We start from the raw sequence: 21,347 nt of genomic DNA on the forward strand, positions 1-21,347 counted from the left end.
TAGAGCACAGTTGTAAATGTAGCAAATCTGGGCACTACAGGGGAAAGGAATACTAAAAGCTGCAACATTTGAGGAAGACCATTTTACGGTTTTACATCACGTGCATTTGCGCTGAAAACAGTAGTGGCTTTCTTGAAAAAGCAGTTGTTACAAATACTGTCAGACCTCGACGTTTTGGGCAGTGTACTCTGCCCGTTGTCTGGAGAAATAATTGGAACCAGTAGAAGCTGTTGGTTTATATGCAGTGCAGAACGGGAATGTGGGCAGGATCATACTACTGATAGGTTATTACATGTTCTTGTTCTGGCTGTTATTGGTCATTTAATTATATTCAATGATAAGTCAGTATACGCCATTGTTCTTGTCGCTGATTGGTCAGCTATTGTGCATCGTGGCAAATCAATCCATACTAGTGTCCTGGTCGTGGCATGTTGGCTGCACAGCAGTTGATGGTGCGTTTCTTGAGTAGAGAAAGCCAGACATTCACTGAGGAACAGGTCACTGTTAGGGATCTCCATAGCTTCCCTGACACAGTGAATGGGACAAGCTTGCCATCAAGCAAGCTCAACTCAATGACCACCGCATTGAATGGTCCAATTCCAAACTCAGCCTCATCTGTTATGGACTGGCATGCAAGACACAGTAACATCATAAGTATAAAAGAGACCAAAAACATGCAAAAATGCAAAAAATAAATGCACAGATCTTCGTGAATGGCAAAGATACAAAGAATAGCAAAGGATGACAAAACAGACCGCAAGAGCTACAAAACTTTTACAATAACTTCAGAAATATATTGTCATTAAAAGCAATGTGGTCTCATTACGATGACAGTTGTGATATTATAAATGAAAATAAGGAAATGGCAGGAATTATACATAATTACTTTGCATCAGTATTTACATGGACACAACTTTTATTAAGGTTCTTTGTTGCCGCAGTCGGCCAAATGCTTCCCTGACATTCAGGGCAGTCACTCTCAGCTGGAATACAGCTATATCATGCATGTATGTACAAAGGGTGTGATGAGGTCTGAAGCTGAGTGGTCCGAACAAATCTAAACTGAGCGTCAGTGAGTAGTTTATTGGTAAGTACTGCTTGATAGCGCTGTAAACAACACCTTCCATCACTTTGTTAATGATAGAGAGCAAACTGCTGGATCAGTAATTAGAAAATTGCAATTGTCATACTGCTATTTAAAGAAAGGTTAGCGAGTGAACCGAGGGAATTACAGATTGGTTAGCCTAACAGCAGTTGTCAGGAAATTACTAGAGTATACATTTAAAGATGGAGTGTCTGATCACCTTGAAAAGTTACAGCTAATCAGAGAGAGCCAGCGTGGATTTGTGAAAGGTAGATCATGCTTGATGAACCTGATCAAATATTTTGTGGCGGTAACTGAAGTAGAGGACAGGGGAACCTCAATGGATGTTATTCAGATGACCTTCCAGAAAGCCCTCAACAAAATCCCTCGTAACTGATTATTGGCTAAAGTTGAAGCTCATAGAATTTAGCGAAATTTATTGACCTACTTCGGACGTTAGTTTAGTGGCTGGAGATAGACAGCAGGGATAATGGGCAAATCATCTAACTGGCAGGATGTGATGGCGCCGTCCCACAGGAACCTCAACTATTCACCATATTTATTAGTGATTTAGATGACTGGATAGAAAGCCACAAATAATTGACATACTCAATATTGCCATTGAAAGAAACCATCAGCCATATTGCAATCATGTATATTTTAAGTATAACTTTACAAAAAAAAGATTCAGTGACTGTGTAAAACTATTTCAATATTGGTGAGTGTGAGGTGTCCAATTTGGACTGAAAAAGATTACAGTACTTTCTAAATGGTTAAAAGCCAGAAGCAGCACAGGGGAAAGAGACTTCAGGGTCATGGGCAAGTACAGGAACGAAAATCATAACAGCCAATGGAATGCTGGGTTTGATATCTAGAGGAATGGAATACAAGGGGCTAGAAATGATGCTACAGCTAAAAAAAACTGGTCAGGCCTCATCTGGTGTAATGTTCAGCTATGGGCAATATGCGTTGGGAAGGATATGTTGACCAGGGAGAGTGTGCAGCATAAGAGATACTAGAATGATTCCTTGGCTTCAAATGTTTCTGTTTTTTATTCATTCACAAGATGTGGGTGTCGCAGGCAAGGCCAGCATTCGTTGCTCATGCCTCGTTGCCTTTCACAACTGGTTGACTTGTTAGGCTGTGTAAGAAGACAGGTAAGAGTCAACAACATTGCTGTGAGTCTCTCGTCACATGTAGGCCACACCAGGTAACAATGGCAGATTTCATCCCCTAACGATATGACTGAACAAGATTTTTTAAAAATAACAATCGACAATGGTTTCATGGTCACCATTACTAAGACTAGTTTTCAATTCCAGATTTATTAACTGAATTTAAATTCCACTAGCTGCGATGGAGGGAATTGAACCAGCGTCCCCAGAATTAGCCTGGGACTCTGGATTGCTAGCCCAGTGACATGAGCACCACGCCACTGCCTCCCCTCATTATGAAGAAGGATTACACAAACTGTTGCTGTGTTCCCTGAAATTTGGAAGAGACGTGTCTTTTCACATTCCCAGCCTATGTCCTCCAGCTGCAGGAAAGTCTTTGGGAATTCGGCAGGTGAGCCACATGCCACAGAATACCTATCATCTGACCTGCTCCCGTCGCCACAACATTATTGTGAATGGTCTAGTTCAGTTTCTTGTCGATGACAACACCCAGTAGGATTTGATGGTGGTAGTGAATTCACTGATTATAAAAGCTTGGGGAGATGTTATTCTCTCTCTTGTTGGAAATAGTCATTACCTGACAAGGAGGTGGTGAGTGTGTTACTTTCTACCTATCAGCCCAAGTCTAAATAATGTCCTGATCTTGATGTAAATGGGCATCAACTGTTTCTTAATCCGAGGAATTGTGAATGGAACTAAAGACCATGCAATCATCAGCTAAAAGCCCAACTTCTGATATTTTGATGGTGGGAAGGTAACTGACCAAGCACCAGAAGACAGTTGGGCCTCAGAGAACAATTAGGAAACACATTTTTCTGTAAAAACGGTGGCAATCTGGAACATTCCCTTACAACTTCCAAAGTAAAGAGTTGTGGATGTTACATCTAATCTAAATTTTCAAGACGAATATTGATAGATTTTTGTTAGCTCGGTGTATCAAGGAATCCGGTTCACTGCCAGGTCTAGAGACTTGAAAAACATATCAGGTATGGTCTACCTGAATGATCGAACAGCCAAGCGAATCTGTATTGATAATGTGGATATGTGTCCGATCCTATCATATTTAGCGGGTAAAATGCACACATTCTATAAAATAACTTTGTAATCTTTCACTTATGGCCTGATTGCACTGAGCAGTGCTAGAGTACAGCCATTCTTTTATACCTTGCCGTTGAATAAGTGTTAGCGTGGGCACAGTGGAGAAGTGGTTAGCATCACAGCTCCAGTGACCTGGGTTCAGTTCTGAATGCTGTCTGTGCGGAGTTTGCACATTCTCCCTGTGACTCCGTGGGATTCTGCCACTTGCTCTGCTTTCCTCCCACAGTGAAAGACTTGCAGGTCGAAAATAAGTTGACCATTGTAAATTAACCCTACTCTGGGTAGGTGCTAGGAGAATGATAGGTAATGTAGGATTAGGATAAATGGGTGGTTGTTGGTCGGCAGAGACTCGGTGGGCCGAAGGACCTGTTTCACTGTTGTATGATAAGAATAATAACGTGGTCAGGGAGGGTCAGAAGGCTATTGTAATGTCGGATCATTCGTGGTGTTCAAATTAAAGTATCGAAATAGGCCAGTGCATATTCATTTAGTCAACTCCCAACTGTTGCAGCCAATATTCAATTCTAAATACACATTCGGTGCAGTGGTAAACACACTTGCGAAAATGATGCTCCTTGCAGAATAAATGTTAAGATTTAGAACCATCCTGTTTACCAGTAATTGTCGGTATTTTGTACCACGTTACACCAGACCTTCAGGAGTAATACAAAACTATAATGACTAGTTTCGATATGAACCTTTCAGACAGAAACATGGGAATGCCACCTTCCTCAGTTTTCCAAATATTAAGCAGGAAGTTGTCTGCTTTTCAGTAAGTCTGTACTCACCGGAACAGATCATACTGGCATCGTTCCTGTGGCTGCATGCCTGCTGAGTTCCTTGAAAAAGACGACAGTCCAATAAACTGGTCTCGTTTCCAGTGCATTCAAAGACATCAGACCGGACGAGCCCAGTTCCCTCTCCAAAATGGGCATATCTTGGCACAGACATGGCGACTCCACACTGAAGCTGACTACAGACCACATTGGCGTCTTTCAAATCCCAGTCAAGGTCACACACTGTTCCCCAGGTTTTACCGTACTGGATCTCCAGTCTGCCTGAGCATGGGGAGTCTCCGGACGTTAGTCTAGGATATCTGTGATCTGAATAAGCATATCATTTCACAATAATCACTATACTAGGTCTAGTATAGCCTACTTTCTGGCTCCACAAGATATTGTTCCCAGAAATATCCTGAAAATATTCTATGCAGTCCTCAGCTAGGCTACCTCTGATCGTCTGATTTTTCCAGTCAAAATGTAGATGAAAATATCACCCCCCCCCCCATAATTATCACTGTACCTTTCTGACAAGCTGCCATTATTTATTCTTTTATACCCCGTACCACAGTGTGGTTAACGTTAGGCGGCCTGTGCACCACTTCTAACAAGTGACTTCTTGCCTTTATGATTTTTCATCTCTCCCCGAACAGCTTCTACATCCTGGTCTCCTGAACTTCGGTCATCCCTCTCTGTTGCGCTCATACCGTCATTAATTAACAGAGCTACACCTCCACCTATTCCTGGCTCCCTGCCCTTCCTAAATGCCATGTATCCTTCAATGTTCAGGTCCCAGTCGATATATATAAATGACCCGGACCTTGGTTCACAGGCACAATTTCAAAGTTTACAGATGATACAAAACTTGGAAGCGTTGTGAGCTGTGAGGTGGATAGTGCAGATCTTCAAAAGGACATTGACAAGTTGGTGGAATGGGCAGGCAGTTGGCGGATGAGGTTCAATGCGGAGAAATGCGAAGTGATTCATTTTAGTAGGAAGAACATGGAGATAAAATATAAAATGAAGGGTTCAATTCTGAAGGGGTTGCAGGAGTTTAATAGTGCATAAGTCATTGACGGTGGCAGACTAGGTTGAGAGAGCGTTTAATAAAGCATACACTGTCCTGGGCTTTATTAATAGGTGTATAGAATACAAGAGCAAGGAATTATGTTGAACGTGTATAAGACACTGTTTCGGCATCAGCTGGAGTATTGTGTCCAGTTCTGGGCGCCGCACTGGAGGATAGATGTGAGTGCATTGGAGAGAGTACAGAGACGTTTCATGATAATGGTTCCAGGGATGAGTAATTTCAGTTATGATGATAGATTGGAGAAGTTGGGACTGTTTTCCTTGGAGAAGAGAAGACTGAGAGGTGATTTGATAGAGTTATTCAAAATAATGAGGGTCCTGGACAGAGTAGATAGAGATAAATTGTTTCCACTGGTGAAAGGACCGAGAAGGAAAGGGTACAGATTTAAGGCATTTGGTAAAAACTGCGAAAGTGACATGAGGAAAATCTTTTTTCATGCAGCGAGTGTTTAAGATCTGGAATGTTTGTCTGAGAACGTGGTGAAGGCAGGTTTAATTGAAGCATTCAAAAGGGAATTAGACAGTGAAATAAAAAGGAAGAATGTGCAGAGTTATGGAGAGAAGGCAGGGGAATGGAATGGAGTGAATTTCTCTTTCAGAGAGCCCAGACAGACATGATGGGCAAAATAGCCCCCTTCTGCACTGCAACAGTTCAGTGATTCTGTGATATTTCCGCTCCTCCTTGTTCCAACCAGAATGTATCAGTTCCCACTTCACTGCATTAAATTTCATCTGCCACCCGTCCGTCCATTTCACAAGCCTTTCTTTGTCTTCTTGAAGTCTATAAATATCCTCCTGACAGCAACTGGTCAGGATTTCAGGAAAACTCGCCACTTATGTTCTAATAGTTCAACTGTGTTCAGTTTAATCGTTGCAACTGCTTCCTGAACTATCTTAGCTCCTTTGTTTAATATTCTGTCCATTTTACTATCTCAATATTTCCCAACATTTAAAAGGCAATGCGCAGGCAGCAGTGGGATCTTCCAGAGCAGTTTCCTCTTGTGATACCCACAATAACTGCGGACCCATTACTTCGGCTCCCCGAGGCTGAGAAACCTGCCTCCCTCACTCCCCTGCTCCCCAGTGTCAGCTTCACAATCTGTGTAATATATCAGATCTGAGGCCAAGCGATCATTGCAGGTGGACAGCCGGGCTGACAGTACATGCCCGGCAGCGACTGCTGGGTTGATGAAACTAGAGTTGGATTGAGATTGCGAAATTTCCTGCGGTTCAGATCATTCACTGCGGCTTTCGGTACAATCTCAATGGAAACTGCTCTGTCTGCATTGTAAATGTACTGAGTATCAGGTATTTGCTGCTCCCGGTGGAGAATGTTTATTAAATATAGGACTAATGATATGATTTTAAACAATGATCCTAATATTAACATTAATTCTAACCCGAGATTACTGGAATTATTATCATCTGACTTTCCGGGTTTGGACTGCCACGCATTGTTTTACTTTCACTTCTTCCTAGATTCTATCAGCCACGGTGAGAGATGAGAGACTGAGAAAGATTTTTACCTGAGCAGATGACGCCGGCATCATGGGAGTGTGACCAGGAATAGTGATCCCATTGATACGATTCGCAGTCCCGCAGAGCAGCCTCGGTCCCGCTGCACTCTACATCATCCGTCACAACGGGTCCGGTCCCTTCCCCAAAGTGAGCTCCACCCGGTGCAGAGACCGCGGTCCCGCAGCCCAGCTCCCGACACACAACAGCGGCGTCCGGCAGGTCCCAGAAATTGTCAGACACAGTCCCCCACTGCCCCCTGTAGTGAATCTCCACTCTCCCAGTGCACCGACTGCCCCCATTCGCCAGTCTCAGCTTCACCGCCTCTGTAAAATATCAGAAATATCATCAAGCAGTTCTAGTGTGTTAAACCCACAGGTTCCCAGCGCACGGACCCTCCCCATTCACCAGGATGATAGGAACATCAGTCTGTACTCAGAACCATGATAAAACCCGGAGTAAATATTACACATGAAAAAAAAAGAAAGGGAAATACTAATAAACGTTGCAAAGGAGCAGGGAACCGAGAGACAGCCGGATATTCCCACCAACACAGAGCCTCCAATGGGATCCGTGTGGCGACAGGCTCAGAATATATTTAACCTGCAGAAATGGGGAGATGGGCATGGCTGTAATGAGCACATTTTTACGTGCTCAGTACTGATTGGGCGAACACAGTGAGATCCCAGAACCAGGGAAGAGCAGAGGAAATTGCCACCTCTACCACAACAGCCAATAAAGAAGGGGCTCGATGGTCATGTGATCTGGAGATCAGCGCATCTTGGTGAGGTGGACCTTTGAACTGGCAGCAGTGTGCGTGGAGCTGACCCTTCACACTCTGCTCTGCAGAGAACGTCAGTTATTGCCCCTCTGCATGAAGGCAGCAGTCATCGCTCAGTGAGGTAACAGTGTGAGTGAAGCTGATCCTTCACACTCTGCTCAACAGAGAACATCAGTTATTGTCCCTCCACATGACGGCAGCAGCCATCTCTCAGCTGGAATTAAAGATCTTTAGTAACACTATGAGGGACACACTCCCCTTCTGACTAGCAGCCGGGGAGCGGGTTAATCCCTGATCAGAAAAAGTACTGAGTGTGTCGTCCATGCTTAATATTTAATGGGATGGATTAGAGCAGAGAGATAGCAGATAGTGTGAAAATAAAGGGCGATTACCTGACGGGTCAGCCTTACTGTTACCAGGTCTGCCTGAAATGAGAAGTTAACCATGAGAGTTCACTGGGACAAGAAATGAATGAAAATGTCCGAAAGAAAAGACACAAAACCAACTAACTGCAGGGTCATTATTCCCAATGCTTTGCAAAAGAATTTATACCGGGATCTGTGATTTCATTTCTTAAAACTGAAAATACAATTTCTGCAACAAATTAATATTGGTAATGGGCCAAAATATATCCAGAATTGTTTTCACATATACACACACTGACAGCCTATGAATTACCAGTGTCAAGGTGCCTGAGAAGGCGGTGGTGATGGTCCTCTCCCTTACAGAATGTTACAATGAAACAGCACCGAGGGACGCTTTTCGGCCCATGGTACCTATGCTGTCTCTTGGTAAGAGCTGTCTAATTCGTCCCACTTCTTTTCCCCATCGCCCTGTAAATTTGTGCTGATGGTGCTCTGACCATTGCTGACCCGTGTGTAGGTGCCCTGAGAAGAGGGTGGTGATGGACTCGCTTTTAAACACGCTGGTGATGGCACTCTCAGTGAATTCAGCTTTCTGATTTAAATTTCTAGAAGGAATAGGAACATTTAAATTCAATTAAAGATTTTCCGATCCTGTGGTAGATTTCGATGCCTTTTAATTTACTGCAAAATCTTCCAACCGTAACTTTCAAAGTTTCTCTAAAGCTGTAATTGGGCCTTTCTGCTGTTCAATAAAATATATAGCTTCCTCAAACAAAACGAAACAAGATGAACGGTCTGTCAGTCTCCTAACTCCGTGATAACTGTTGCTTACTAAGTTCCTGCTGTTCTGATTCTCTTGTTACCTGCCCTCGCCGGCGTGCCCTATTCTTTTACCCGTTCGTGATGTTCGATCAATAATCCTCCCGTTTACTGGCTGAGTGTTTCTGCTTTTTAAAAATGCAGTCAGTCCGTTGACTGGAACCCAATCTACCAGATCACAATGTGTTTAATAGATCTCCAGGTGTTTTTCTATTCACAACATTATATACCACAGACGGTGTGTTGAACTGTACCCAATCCCCCTGATCACAATGTGCTCACAGATCTCCAGGTGTGTTTCCATTCTCAACATTATATACTACAGCCGGTGTGTCGTCCTGCTCCCCACCTCCCTGGTGATGAAACATCGCCCATGCATTGTTGTCTCTTTGTACACTCTGGTGATATATTTTAAACAACGGGACACCAATTCCTGTCTTCAGCTGTGCTTTGAATGCGTTGCAGTTTCCCAACTATAATCTCACTGGTCCCTTAATGCTCCGAGTTCTGTAATATAAATAGTGTGCGACGTCTTCCCAGTCCTGGAGCCTTAGCATTCCTGCCAATTTTCCCTGATAATAGTCAGTTCCTACAAATTCCCCCTTTCCAGTGACCGAGTCGGAGGGGAAATAATCTTTCAGTATTGACAGATAAACGGTTCCAATCTCAGTGTTTCTGTAGATTCTGTGAATCTTATTCAATCCCCTACTCTTCATACATTTATCATTTCAGCCTGTAACCATCCATGTTTTGCTTGATTTCTTTTCCAGATAATCCAGTGGTACAAGGTGAAAGCACAAGAACACCCTCTTAGGGAAACTAGGGATGGACAATAAATGGGTGGAGGACATCATCGCCAAAATGACGACAGTGGTTCAAGAAAACACCCCGTTATCCTGACTGGCTAAGTCGGGTTGTTCAGTAAATTCCACCTGGCCAGCGAGCTCAGAACCCGAAAAGGAATCTAAACAATCTGTAACCGAGACTCCCATTCTTTATCTCTTACCGTCTCAGATAAATGTTCAGTTGTTCCCCTTCTTCAATCATTACTATTTTCCCATTTAGCTGCACTACTCCCTATATCTGCTGATACCACCTTTTTGCTCTCATATCCTTCCTCACAATTTGTAACTGCTCTAATTGTTGTTCTTGAAAAAGTTTGAATGCATTTCTTTCTGGGCCGTTATCCAAATCACCTCTATATACATGGAATACACACACTATTCCCACACTTCTCTGGTCGACCTCCTACCTTCGGTAAACTTCAACTGATGTAAAACTCTGCTGCTGCTGTTATCCTGGCACGGGCAGTCCCGCTCACCCATTTCCCCTGCTCTCACTGACCTCTGGTAACTCCCGGATCCCAACGCCTCAAATTTCAGTGGTCGCACCGGTACCTTCCTGATGTTCAGACTAATGGGTTTGTTGCAAAGCTGTTAAGTTATTTTAACATTTTAAACTTATGTTAACTTGCTATTGTACCGTATTACTACAAACAGTAATATAGAAATATTAATTATAAATGACAATAAACTCAAAGGAGGTGCACTGAAACGGGACAAACGTGGGATATACAAAGTGGAGAATTTAAACTCTTGAATGAGTTATAAAGCCAGGGATATGGCTGGATTAGGGGATACAAAATACATTCAATACAGAGAGTTTATAAGCACATTTTTATCAGGGCAGATTTACAAGGTGGTCAAGAATCAAAATGATTATATCAAACAATTTGAGGTCCAATTTGAACTACTTCCACAATTAGATTTCAGAAGCAAATTAATTGATAGAATTACAGTTATTGCAGCTTACAACCACAAGCTAAGAACCGGACAGAAGGATCTCATATCAAACAATCCGGATTCTGTGCGTCAATGGCATTATCAGTAACTTTTAACAATCTATCTCTACAACACATAAGATGGTGCCTGAAGAAACGTTACCACGGTTAGAAATAACTGAACACGCATCTAACATTTACAGTACTGAGACAAATTGTTCTTGGCACTGTCTGTTGAATTTAAATATGGAAACGAATTCTGGATTACTTCCAGTTGGTGATCAGAGTATGGGACATGTGGAAGGACATTAAAGAATTTAATAGGAGTAGGATTAGGCCATACTGCCTACCCAGACTACTCCGCCGTTCAATAAGATTATGGCTGATCTACTGCCCCAGATCAACTTTCCACCTTTCCCCAGAGATTGGGAAACAACTCCGGATCTTTCATTAAACACTGCATCGCACCATATAAAAACGTATGGGACATGTGGAAAGAGATTCAGAAACTCGTCTGGATATTAAATACTGCATCAAATGTATGAATCATGTAGAAAGTTACAGAGAAACACTAATTATTATACAACATCGTGCACATAAATGTATGAAATAGAAAGCATGATTTAATGTAAAAAGGTAGAGTTTTGAAGATTGTTGGTGGCTAAATAAAACTTTTCATGTACCGAATCCCCTGAAATCAGTAGCATCATTTCTGGAGGGTGTAATTGATAACTCTTTAAGAATCAGTAAAAATGAAGCAATATTGATTCCACCTCCAGTTAATATATTATTAGATTAGAGATACAGCACTGAAACAGGCCCTTCGGCCCACCGAGTCTGTGCCGAACATCAACCACCCATTTATACTAATCCTACACTAATCCCATATTCCAACCAAACATCCCCACCTGTCCCTATATTTCCCTACCACCTACCTATACTAGTGACAATTTATCATGGCCAATTAACCTATCAACCTGCAAGTCTTTTGGCTTGTAGGAGGAAACCGGAGCACCCGGAGAAAACCCACGCAGACACAGGGAGAACTTGCAAACTCCACACAGGCAGTACCCGGAATCGAACCCGGGTCCCTGGAGCTGTGAGGCTGCGGTGCTAACCACTGCGCCACTGTGCCGCCCCAATATTTATTGTCCTTTCTGAACATTCCAAATGCTCTAACAACTATTCAATCTAATTCTCGATATCACACGACACTTCACTGAGAAATTCCGGGGACAGAAATCTCAATGTGGGATGAGTCAGCTAGATGCAGATCCCAGTATTCTACAGTTCTGACTGCCACACACTCGATTGTAACACAGACTGCTTTCTACTTCCAGGAGTCTCCTTTTTAAACGTCTGATCAGAATTTTTACTCCAGTCTGCTGCATCTGTACAAGAGCCAGAGGAAACAACATAAAACCAACTCTTGCCGCATTTATGTTCAATTTTGTTAATAAAATTTAATTTAACTCAAATGTCCTCTGGAAATGCAATTAAATGTTAATCAGATGACAAATATTAGATCCGTTTTTGCTGTCAGCGATAAAAATGGATAACAGTTCACTGTTTGAATTGGATGAACTTAAATCAAAGAGGACAAAATGTATTAAAAGATAAATTTATAAATTAAGGAAACTGTTTCAATATTAACTTTGTACGATATCAATAAATGACAAATTAAAATAAATATGTACATTTCCTATAAATTGATTTTGATCTGTGGCCGATTGCTAAAAAAAAAAGATTCAAGGAGTCAGCTACATTTCATACTTTCTCTCCGTTCTATGGTTTGCAGAAAATATTGTTAAATTACCTTCAAAATCAGGATTTTCGAATGCAATCCCTTTTACAAAAACAAAATAAAATTAATCATGGAAGTATGTAATAACATTTAGGGAACGTTTCCCTGTCGTGAACCAGCATTTGTGGTCGATAGACATTAACAAATGTAACCAAACCCGCACTGGAAACAGTGAGAAACTGAATCGAATCACCGACAGAAAAAACTCCACAAAAATATCGAGCAGGTGGAAGGAAACTTTTCATGATATCTCAGTAAACACTTCACGATGCTTTACATAAAAGGAGCAGGTGGAAGGAGACGATTCACGATATCTCATTAAACAATTCACGATGCTTTACATAAAAGGAGCAGGTGGAAGGAGACTATTTGTCACATTAATTATTACTTGACACTGTGCATATGAATATGTGAAATAAGTTGAGAATTTACAACACAAAGTTCGAAAGTTTCAAGGTCATCATTAAGAAAATAATAATAATGGAAAATCCTCCGTCGGTTTTGGAATATTCAGTAACATAATGTTTTGGAGAGGCACTTCACAATTACAGTAATAACTAATGCTAATTGATATAATATTGGTTCTGTCTCTCGTTAATACATTATACAATATTTATAGATCATGTACAACACTCTAACGTGGAACAAACTATTTAAATTATTTCAGTTCCACTCAGTATATCACACAGGGTCCGACAGCACTTCGACTGTGAAATACCTGAGGCAGAAATGCCCATGTGGGTTCAGTAAGCACTAGATTTAGCTTTGACTGCTGTTCTACAATCTCTGTGTTACCATTGACCCCAGACCCCAAACCCCGAGACCTTCTATTCTCACTGTGATCACGTTCTACTGCTAGATTGCTGTGTTTATATAATCTGCTTAGAGTTTCAACTCCAGTCAGTCCTATCGGTACAAGAGCCGCAGAGGACCAAATAAAACAAATTGCCGCGGTATTTGTTTTCAATTTTGGATTTAAGTCAAAGGTTCGCACATGTCCCACCTGGGAATTTAGAATACGTGTTAATCAGATGCAAGATATTATAAAAACAATGTTTTCTGATAGCGAAAGAATGGATAATTGTTCCCTATTTAATAATGATTGAATGTAAAATCAAACCAACAGCCCAAGCTCCCTATTCAATGTGAATTCTACAAATGAAATAAACTATTTCAATATTCACTTCATATGATAACAATGAATAACATTGTTTTTGTCATAAAGAGTGCACGATGTTAAGAAATTATTCTGAGCAACTAACGATTGAAGAAAAGGATACAGAGAATCATGTGCAATTCATTGCTTATCTTTTCTGTGGCTCGAATTAAGTGTTCTTTAAATAATCCACAAAACAGGATTTTACTCTCCAATTAGTTGATATTCACGGAAATATAATTCGCTAAATCCATCAAGCATCTGATAACATTGAGACTAAGTTGTCCTGTCAGTAAACCAATAAAGTTTGTAACAGACAGAGATTAATAAATGTAACCAAACACACACGGGAAATAGTGAGAAACGGAATGGAATCATCAATGGAATAAAACAACAAACATCGAGCCGTTGGAACAATGATAAAGAACAATATCACTAACTCATTACACACTACATGACACTGTGTAAAATGTGAGATTGGGGAAACTTAACTATCTTCTGCCACTGTACATATACATGCGGGAAATAGAATAATGAATTTAATATAAAAGATACTAATTTTGAAGATCATCACTATCTGGTCATTAATACAGAACAACTTCCTCAACGATTTAGGAACTTTCAGGAACATCATTTTTTTACAGAATGCACTTGATAAATACACTAATAATGAAAACGAATTGAAAAATATTGGTTCATCTCCAGTTGAGTGGTTACTATAGATTGAATATAACACTTCAACACTGACCAAATTATTTTAAATTATTAGTTTCATGATCTGTATCACTGGGAGAGCAGACAACACTTGTATTGAAAAACATCTGTGACAGAAATGTGTGTGGCGGTTCATTTCGGCAGTAGATGCAGTTTTGACTGGTATTCTACACTCAGTGAGATAACTTACACCCAGACTCTGATACACTCTATTCAAACAAAGACGGCACTCTACTTCTATCAGGCTCACGTTGAATAATCAGATTAGAATTTCACTTCCAGCTGGCTGTGTCAGTACAAGAAACGCAAGGGGAAATAAAACAAACTGCCGCGGTCTTTGTGTTCGACACAAATTCAACTGAGAATTTAAAATACTCATTAATGAGATGTAGATTATTCCAAACTCGTTTACGGTTACCAAAACAATATTACTAAAAGCAATAGCTCAATTGCTAGCACTCTCGCCTCTGAGTCAGGAGATGGTGGGTTCAAATTTAATTCTGGAGACTTGAGCACAAAATGTGGGTTGCCACTCCGGTGCAGTACTGAGGGTGGGATGCACTGTCCAAGGTGCTTTCCATCGGAGGAGAAGTTAAACGGAGGCCCCGTCGGCCCTTTCAGGTGAACTATTTGGAGGAAGGGCAGGGGAACTATCCCTAGTGCTCTGGCGAATGTTCATCCCTCAATCAACATCACACACACAATGAAGGTATTCTGGTCATTATCACATTTCTGTTTATCAGAGCTTGCTGTGTGCAAATTGGCTGCCGCGTTTCCTACATTACAGTATGGACAACACTACAAAACAGCACGTAATTGACAGTAAAGCTCTTTGGGACGTTCTGACGTCGTGAAATGCACGATATGAACACAAGACATTTTTCTACAAATGGAGGATTATTCCTATTTGCAGCTGATGAAACTTAAAATGGAAACAATCAATCCAAAATCTGCATCAAATGAAACTTCTACAAATTATATGAACCATTTCAGTATCCATTTCATATCATCCCAATGAATGACAACTGGAAATAAAATAGATCCGTTTTCTGTAAACTGATCCCAGACACTTACAGATTCTATTCTAACCACAAAGTGGCTCTTTTTCTAACAGACTCTGCTTAAATAGACCCATTAGATTTTGAACTCCAGTCTGCTCTGTCTGTACGAGCGGCAGGTAGAAGGAAATAAACAAGTTCCGATATTTCATTACACTCTACACAAGAAAATTAAAATGTATAAAGCATTATTTACTTTCCAGATCACCTGAATGTGTTCTGTAGTAAAGACGATAATTAGATTAATGATGCACATCTTGTAATAACAATCAATGTATCAGTAAATAACATAATGCATTCAATAATCTGTAACTTACAGTTCAAAAGCTGCAGTAGAGACAGGGTCAGGAAGGACCGCAGCATCGTTCTGGCGCCGGGTACAGCGATGTGAACAGAACATTAACCGAACGCTGTTTTCAGACACTGAGAGCTCCTTCCAGCAGCTTCTGAAACTCGGGCTGTTGTGGAAATTAATTATTTGACAGAAGTTTCTACAGAAACCAATGCTTCCTTCCAAATAACCAATAGATTTTGAATTGTGTGAACCGTGAATTACAGTCTGGTAAAATAAACCAATAAGAAGAAATGTGACCATTAATGGATAAAATGAAGCCAGGTTCCAACGACCAGCCTATCCTGCGAGGACAATGACACATGACAGTGTGAAAAGTAAATGAGTCACTGATCTGGCGTCCAGATCATAGAATCATAGATCTATAGGAAAGGCCATTTGGCTACTTTAGTCAGAGTCGTCCCCTTGAAAGAGCTGTCCAATATATTGGCACATATGTAGCTTTTTCTCGTAAACTTGCAAATTATTCCACTGCAAGCAATTGTTTAATTGTCTTTATAAATTCCTCTGGAATCTGATTTCATCACTCTTTCAGGTCGGGCTTTCCAGATCTTAACAAGCCTCTGTGTGAAGAAATGTCTCTTCATTGCCCCTCTAGTTATCCTGCCGGTTCTACAGAAGGTCTCATACCCAGACCCAGCGATGGAAGCCCAGAGAAGAGGTAGGTGAGGCGGGGTCACTGAAGACCCTCCGTAAGGCCCAGGTGAAAGAGTCTGGGCAGTGTTCTTGTGGTGCAGGAGGATGGAGGTCACAGGGAATGAACTGGTTCCTGGTGTGGGTGCTCTGTGTGCCACAAATTGGCCATGAATGAGGCAGCACCCCACCCCATCCAAAAGGCCACAGGGAAAGTGCTTCGTTTTACAAGGTGTCCTCTCCATGTGGTGGAGGACCTCGCTGCTGGTAAGATCACAGAGGCAGTGAAATGCTTCCATAATTGTCCTTTAATAGACCACTGAAGATCCTCAATCTGCCACTGGGTGTGAAGGCTGATGTCGGTCTATCCCACTCCGAGATCACTGGACGATGGGGAGGCGATAGGATCTCCATCCTGCCACATTCCCTGCCACCGGCGCTTATCTCCACGCCCTCTCCTCACCCCTCATGGCTTCCAATCACGCCTCTGCGGGCCAGTGAAATCCTGGCTCTGATCTCTGATGAGAGAAGAATTCATGAGAGGAAATAATTTCCGCATTCTTACTCCATCATAACCCCTGATTATTTTGAGCTCTGTTAGATCTGGGATGGCGAGACTGACGTATGAGGAGAGATTGAGTCGGTTAGGATTATATTCGCTGGAGTTCAGAAGAGTGAGGGGAGAGCTCATAGAAACCTATAAAATTCGAACATGACGTGACAGGGTCAATGCAGGAAGGATGTTCCCTATGGTGGGGGAGTCCAGAACTAGGAGTCATCATCTCAGGATACAGGGTAAACCTTTCAGGACTGAGATAAGGAGAAATGTCTTCACCCAGAGAGTGGTGAGTCTGTGAAATTCGCTGCCACAGCAAGCAGTTCAAGACAAAACATTGTATGTTTTCAAGAAGGAGTTGGATAAGCTCTTGGGTCAAAAGGTATCAAATGGTATGGGGGGAAAGCTGGAAGAGATTACTGAGTTGGATGATCAGCCATGGTCATAAGGAATGGCAGAGCAGGCTCGAAGGGCGAATGGCCTACTCCTGCTCCTAATTTCTATGTTTCTATCCCACTGAACCTTCTCTGCTCTAATGACAAAAATCCAAGCTCCTCCATTCTCTCCACGTAAATGAATTCCCTCACCCGTGGTGTCTTCTTTCGGATCCTCCTCTGTACCCTTTCCAGGGCCTTAACATTCTTCCAAGGTAGTCATGCCTGGAATTGCACACAAGACGTCAGCTGAGTCATAACAATTGATTTGTAAAGGATCAGCTTGATGTCCTTTATGTTTATATTCAATAAAACCATTTTCAAAACAAGTATCCCCTATACTTTCACAATCAGCTTCTCTACTTGCCCTGCAATCCTCAAAGATTTATTGACATGCATTCCCCGGATCCCTCTTATCTTGCATCCCCTGAAAATGGGACCATTTATATTATACTGACATGATGTTCTCCCAATTAACATCACTTCTGACTTTACCACAATAAATTGCATCTACCGTTGAACTGCCCATTTCAGCAGACTGTCTACCCTGAAGTCTGCTGTTATAATATTCACGATTTACAGCAGAGCCATATTTTTCACCATCCACAAATATCAATATTATACATTCTAAACCGAAGTGTATGTAATTTGCACGTAGAAAGAAAAACAGTAGTCTGAAAACCAATGCCCTGGCAACCTCAATCTCTCCTGTCAGAAGAACATCCATTCACAACTGCTCTCTACCTTATATCTCTTAGCCAATCGACTACTCGAGCTGACATCGTCACTTTAATGATAAGCATTCCTATTTTATGAATAAGTCTGTTATGAGGTACTTCGTCAACATTGGATGCCCACATACACAAGGCCTACTTCAGTCTCTTACTTGATTAAAGAACTCAAACAGGTTAGTTACACACGATTGGCCTTTAACAAATCCAAGATGGTTTTCTCATCTTAACCCGTGCGTCTGCAAGTTAGAGTTAATTTTGTCCTTGATGAAGGCCTCGAGCAGTTCTCTCAACTTTCACTCTTGTTAGATAGATCAGCCTGTAGTCACAAGGCTTACCCTCTCTTGTTTTGAAAAGGAGTCTAACATTTGCCCATTCCAGTGCAATATACAAGGAGGATTGAAACTTTGCGGTCAGAGCTTTTGTTATCTCCAACCTATCTTCCTTTAGCAACCTAGGATGTTTCCCATCTGGACCAGGGGAGTTGTCGACATTTAGTGATGTTAAAACGTTTAGCACCCCCGTCCCATCAATTTTATCCTATGCAAGATCTGTACTTCCCTCTCCTCGACTGCGACATTGACTTCAGCCTCTTCTTTTGTGAAGGCAGTTGCAAATTATTCATTCAGTACCTCAGTCATGCCCTCTGCCTAATTGGAATATTTACTTGTTTCTCCATAATCAGCCCCACCATTCCTTTAACTATCCCTTTTACGTTTATATGTTTTACTAGATTTGTGATCCCCCTTACTGTTAGCTGCTAATCTTTTATATTCCTCCCTGTGCACTCTGCTTTCTAGTTGGTTTTAGATTATATTCTTGAATTGGAATTTGTAATGAATCTCTTCTTTCTCTTTTCCTTTAACTGACAATTCATTTTTCATCCAGAGAGTGCAGCATGTAATTCCCCATCGTCACCTCTAGACTTGACTATTCCAATGCAGTCCTGGCCAGCCTCCCTCTTTGCATCCTCAGTTAACCTGAGGACATCCAAACCGCTGCTGCCTACAGACAACTCACACCATCCATCACCGCAGCATTCGCATTCACTTCTGGTCATGCACCTTAACAATGTTGAAATTCCCACGCTTATTTTATAATCTCCGCATGATCTCTTCCCTCCCTATCTCTGTAATCTCTTTCAGCCCTATGAGATATTTGTGTGCCTTCAGTTCCACAATCTTGAGCATTTTCAAATTTAATCGCTCCACCACTAGTTGTCTTATTTTCATCTGCCAAGATCCTAAATTCTGGAATTCCCTCCTTAAACCTCTGCCTCTCTACATCTTTTTCCTCCCTTAAGATGCTGCTTAAAACTTACCACCTTGACGATGCATTTGTTCATCTGCCATAATATCTCTTAACGCTGCTCGCTATCAAATTGTCTTTCATAATATGACTTAGATATTTTAACTATGTAAAGACTCTACATAAATAAGAAGTTGCTGTTCTCGTTTCCCACCTTCTACTTTACTGTGGTCTGTCCCAGACTGTGTGAGTGTAATTGAAGGTGAAACTATTTTTATGTTTTTCTGACCTTCTCTGACAGAATAACTCTAGTGCTCACATTTAGGGCGTGTATAATAAACACTAAACCATATAACACTTCATTTTCTGAATGGATTAGTGAATAGATTCACTCGTTGAATCCCCCAGTATATTATTCTTCTGTTGCAAACATACCCACTTCTGACCTTATGGAGGGAAGGGCATTGACGAAACTGCTGAAGATGGTTGGGCCTAATGCACTACCCTGAGGAACTCCCATACTTATGCCTTGAAACTGAGATGATTGACCTCCAACACCCACGAGCCTCATCCTTTGTGCGAGGTAGGATTTCCACCAGTGGAGAATTTCCCTTCTGATTCCCTTTGACTGCAGTTAATCGTCGTTAACGCCTTTCCCAGTAATGGTTCATCGTGGAGCGACGCTTACATTTTAAATTGACTTCTCCGAGTCAGAGAGGCGAATGTGAGATCCATAACCACTCAGGACAATCTATTCCCGACTCGAGTTCGTCACCATCCCTCTAGTGGTCTATTCCATCCGGGCTTCAGCTGGATGGACAATTACATTTGGATAGATCTGGAGTTCACACATTAGAACAGCAGTTTATTTAAAATATAAACTATCGTGGTAACTATATGTAATACATCACAATGAAATAGCCCTTTATTCCTCATAAATAATGGGATTGATATTCAATGATCAGAATTCTATCCGTTCTGGTGCGACTGAAAGGTACAGCTCCATATTAGTGAGCGGACTGAGAGCCGTGCAGTCGCCGCATGTTTTCCATGGAAACTGCAACTAATTGTTTCAAATAGTTGAAGCTGCACTCTGCAGGCAAGTGGGAAGTATTCTACCAGCTCCTGACTTGTGCTTTGTAAATGGTGAAATGTCTTTGTGGAGCCAGTAGATGAGTTGTTGTATGTAGTATACCAAGCATTAGACTTACTCCTGTAGCTACAGAATTTAAATATCTGGTCTAGTAAATTTGCTGGTCAATGGTAAACCCCAGGATTTTAATGGTGCGGTATTCGGCTGTGGTGACGTCGTTTTATTTCGAGAAGAGGTGGTTGGACTCTCTCCTGTTGGACAAGGTAATTGACCGGTATGTGTGGGGGGCGAATGTTACTGACCACTTATCAGCTCAGGTCTGTATCAGAAGGACATCTTACTTGAAATGTAACAGGCATTGTAAAGCAAATGGAATTAGTCTTCTCCAGTTAGAAGTGTGTTTTAGAATGAAGTGTATTTGGCTCTTTGCAACTGTGGCTGAAAGGGCCTTTGAACCTCTCCATTCCAGTTCCACTATCATTCCTTCCATCCTTCCTCAACCATAATGAAGTTGCCCTTACCCTCAACTTTCACTCCACCAGCCTCTATATTTAATGAGCTGTCCTCCAGCACTTCGGCCAACCTCACTGCAATGCTACCACCAGACATCCTCCTCTCCATTTTCAGTATTCTGAAGGTACAGCTTGAATCACTCTTCCATCACTCGAAACATCCACTCCGCTTCCAATGTCACCTTCCCATGTAATTGTTGGGGATGCAGTACCTGCCCTTTCACCTCCTCTCTTTCAACCGTCAGGCCCACAAACAATGATTTAATTATACTTTGTTTTTATTTAATCCATTGTAGTCATTCTTAACAATGCATTGTCCTCTGCACTGTGGAGACAAAAGAGACATACATTCTGCAATTGCTTTGCTGAGTACTTCCAGTAAGTCCCTTAGCTTCCAGTCACTTGCCATTACAATTCACTGTCCCACTCCAAGCTGACCCCTCTGTTCTCAACCTCCGACACGGTTTCAATTTTCCTGACTCAGCATCAACTTCAAAAATAAAAATATTTGGTAACTACTGTCCTCATTTGTTTTTGAAAGCAGGTTCTGGTAATGATTCTACTCTTAATT

General features: G+C 41.5%; 1 protein-coding gene across 1 annotated transcript in view; it reads right to left on the reverse strand.

The window, feature by feature from the left end:
• Positions 1-6,336: 6,336 nt before the first annotated feature.
• LOC137362129 (soluble scavenger receptor cysteine-rich domain-containing protein SSC5D-like) overlaps positions 6,337-21,347 on the reverse strand; it is a 165,001-nt gene continuing 149,990 nt past the window's right edge. The window contains exons 4-5 of the mRNA XM_068026635.1: positions 6,752-7,055; positions 6,337-6,575 (exon numbers count right to left, since the gene is read on the reverse strand). Of these exons, the coding sequence (XP_067882736.1) occupies positions 6,337-6,575; positions 6,752-7,055 (543 nt within the window). The remainder of the gene's footprint in view (positions 6,576-6,751; positions 7,056-21,347) is intronic.

This window comes from Heterodontus francisci, unplaced genomic scaffold (genome assembly GCF_036365525.1).
Source record: "Heterodontus francisci isolate sHetFra1 unplaced genomic scaffold, sHetFra1.hap1 HAP1_SCAFFOLD_62_2, whole genome shotgun sequence".
NCBI classification, from domain to species: domain Eukaryota; kingdom Metazoa; phylum Chordata; class Chondrichthyes; order Heterodontiformes; family Heterodontidae; genus Heterodontus; species Heterodontus francisci.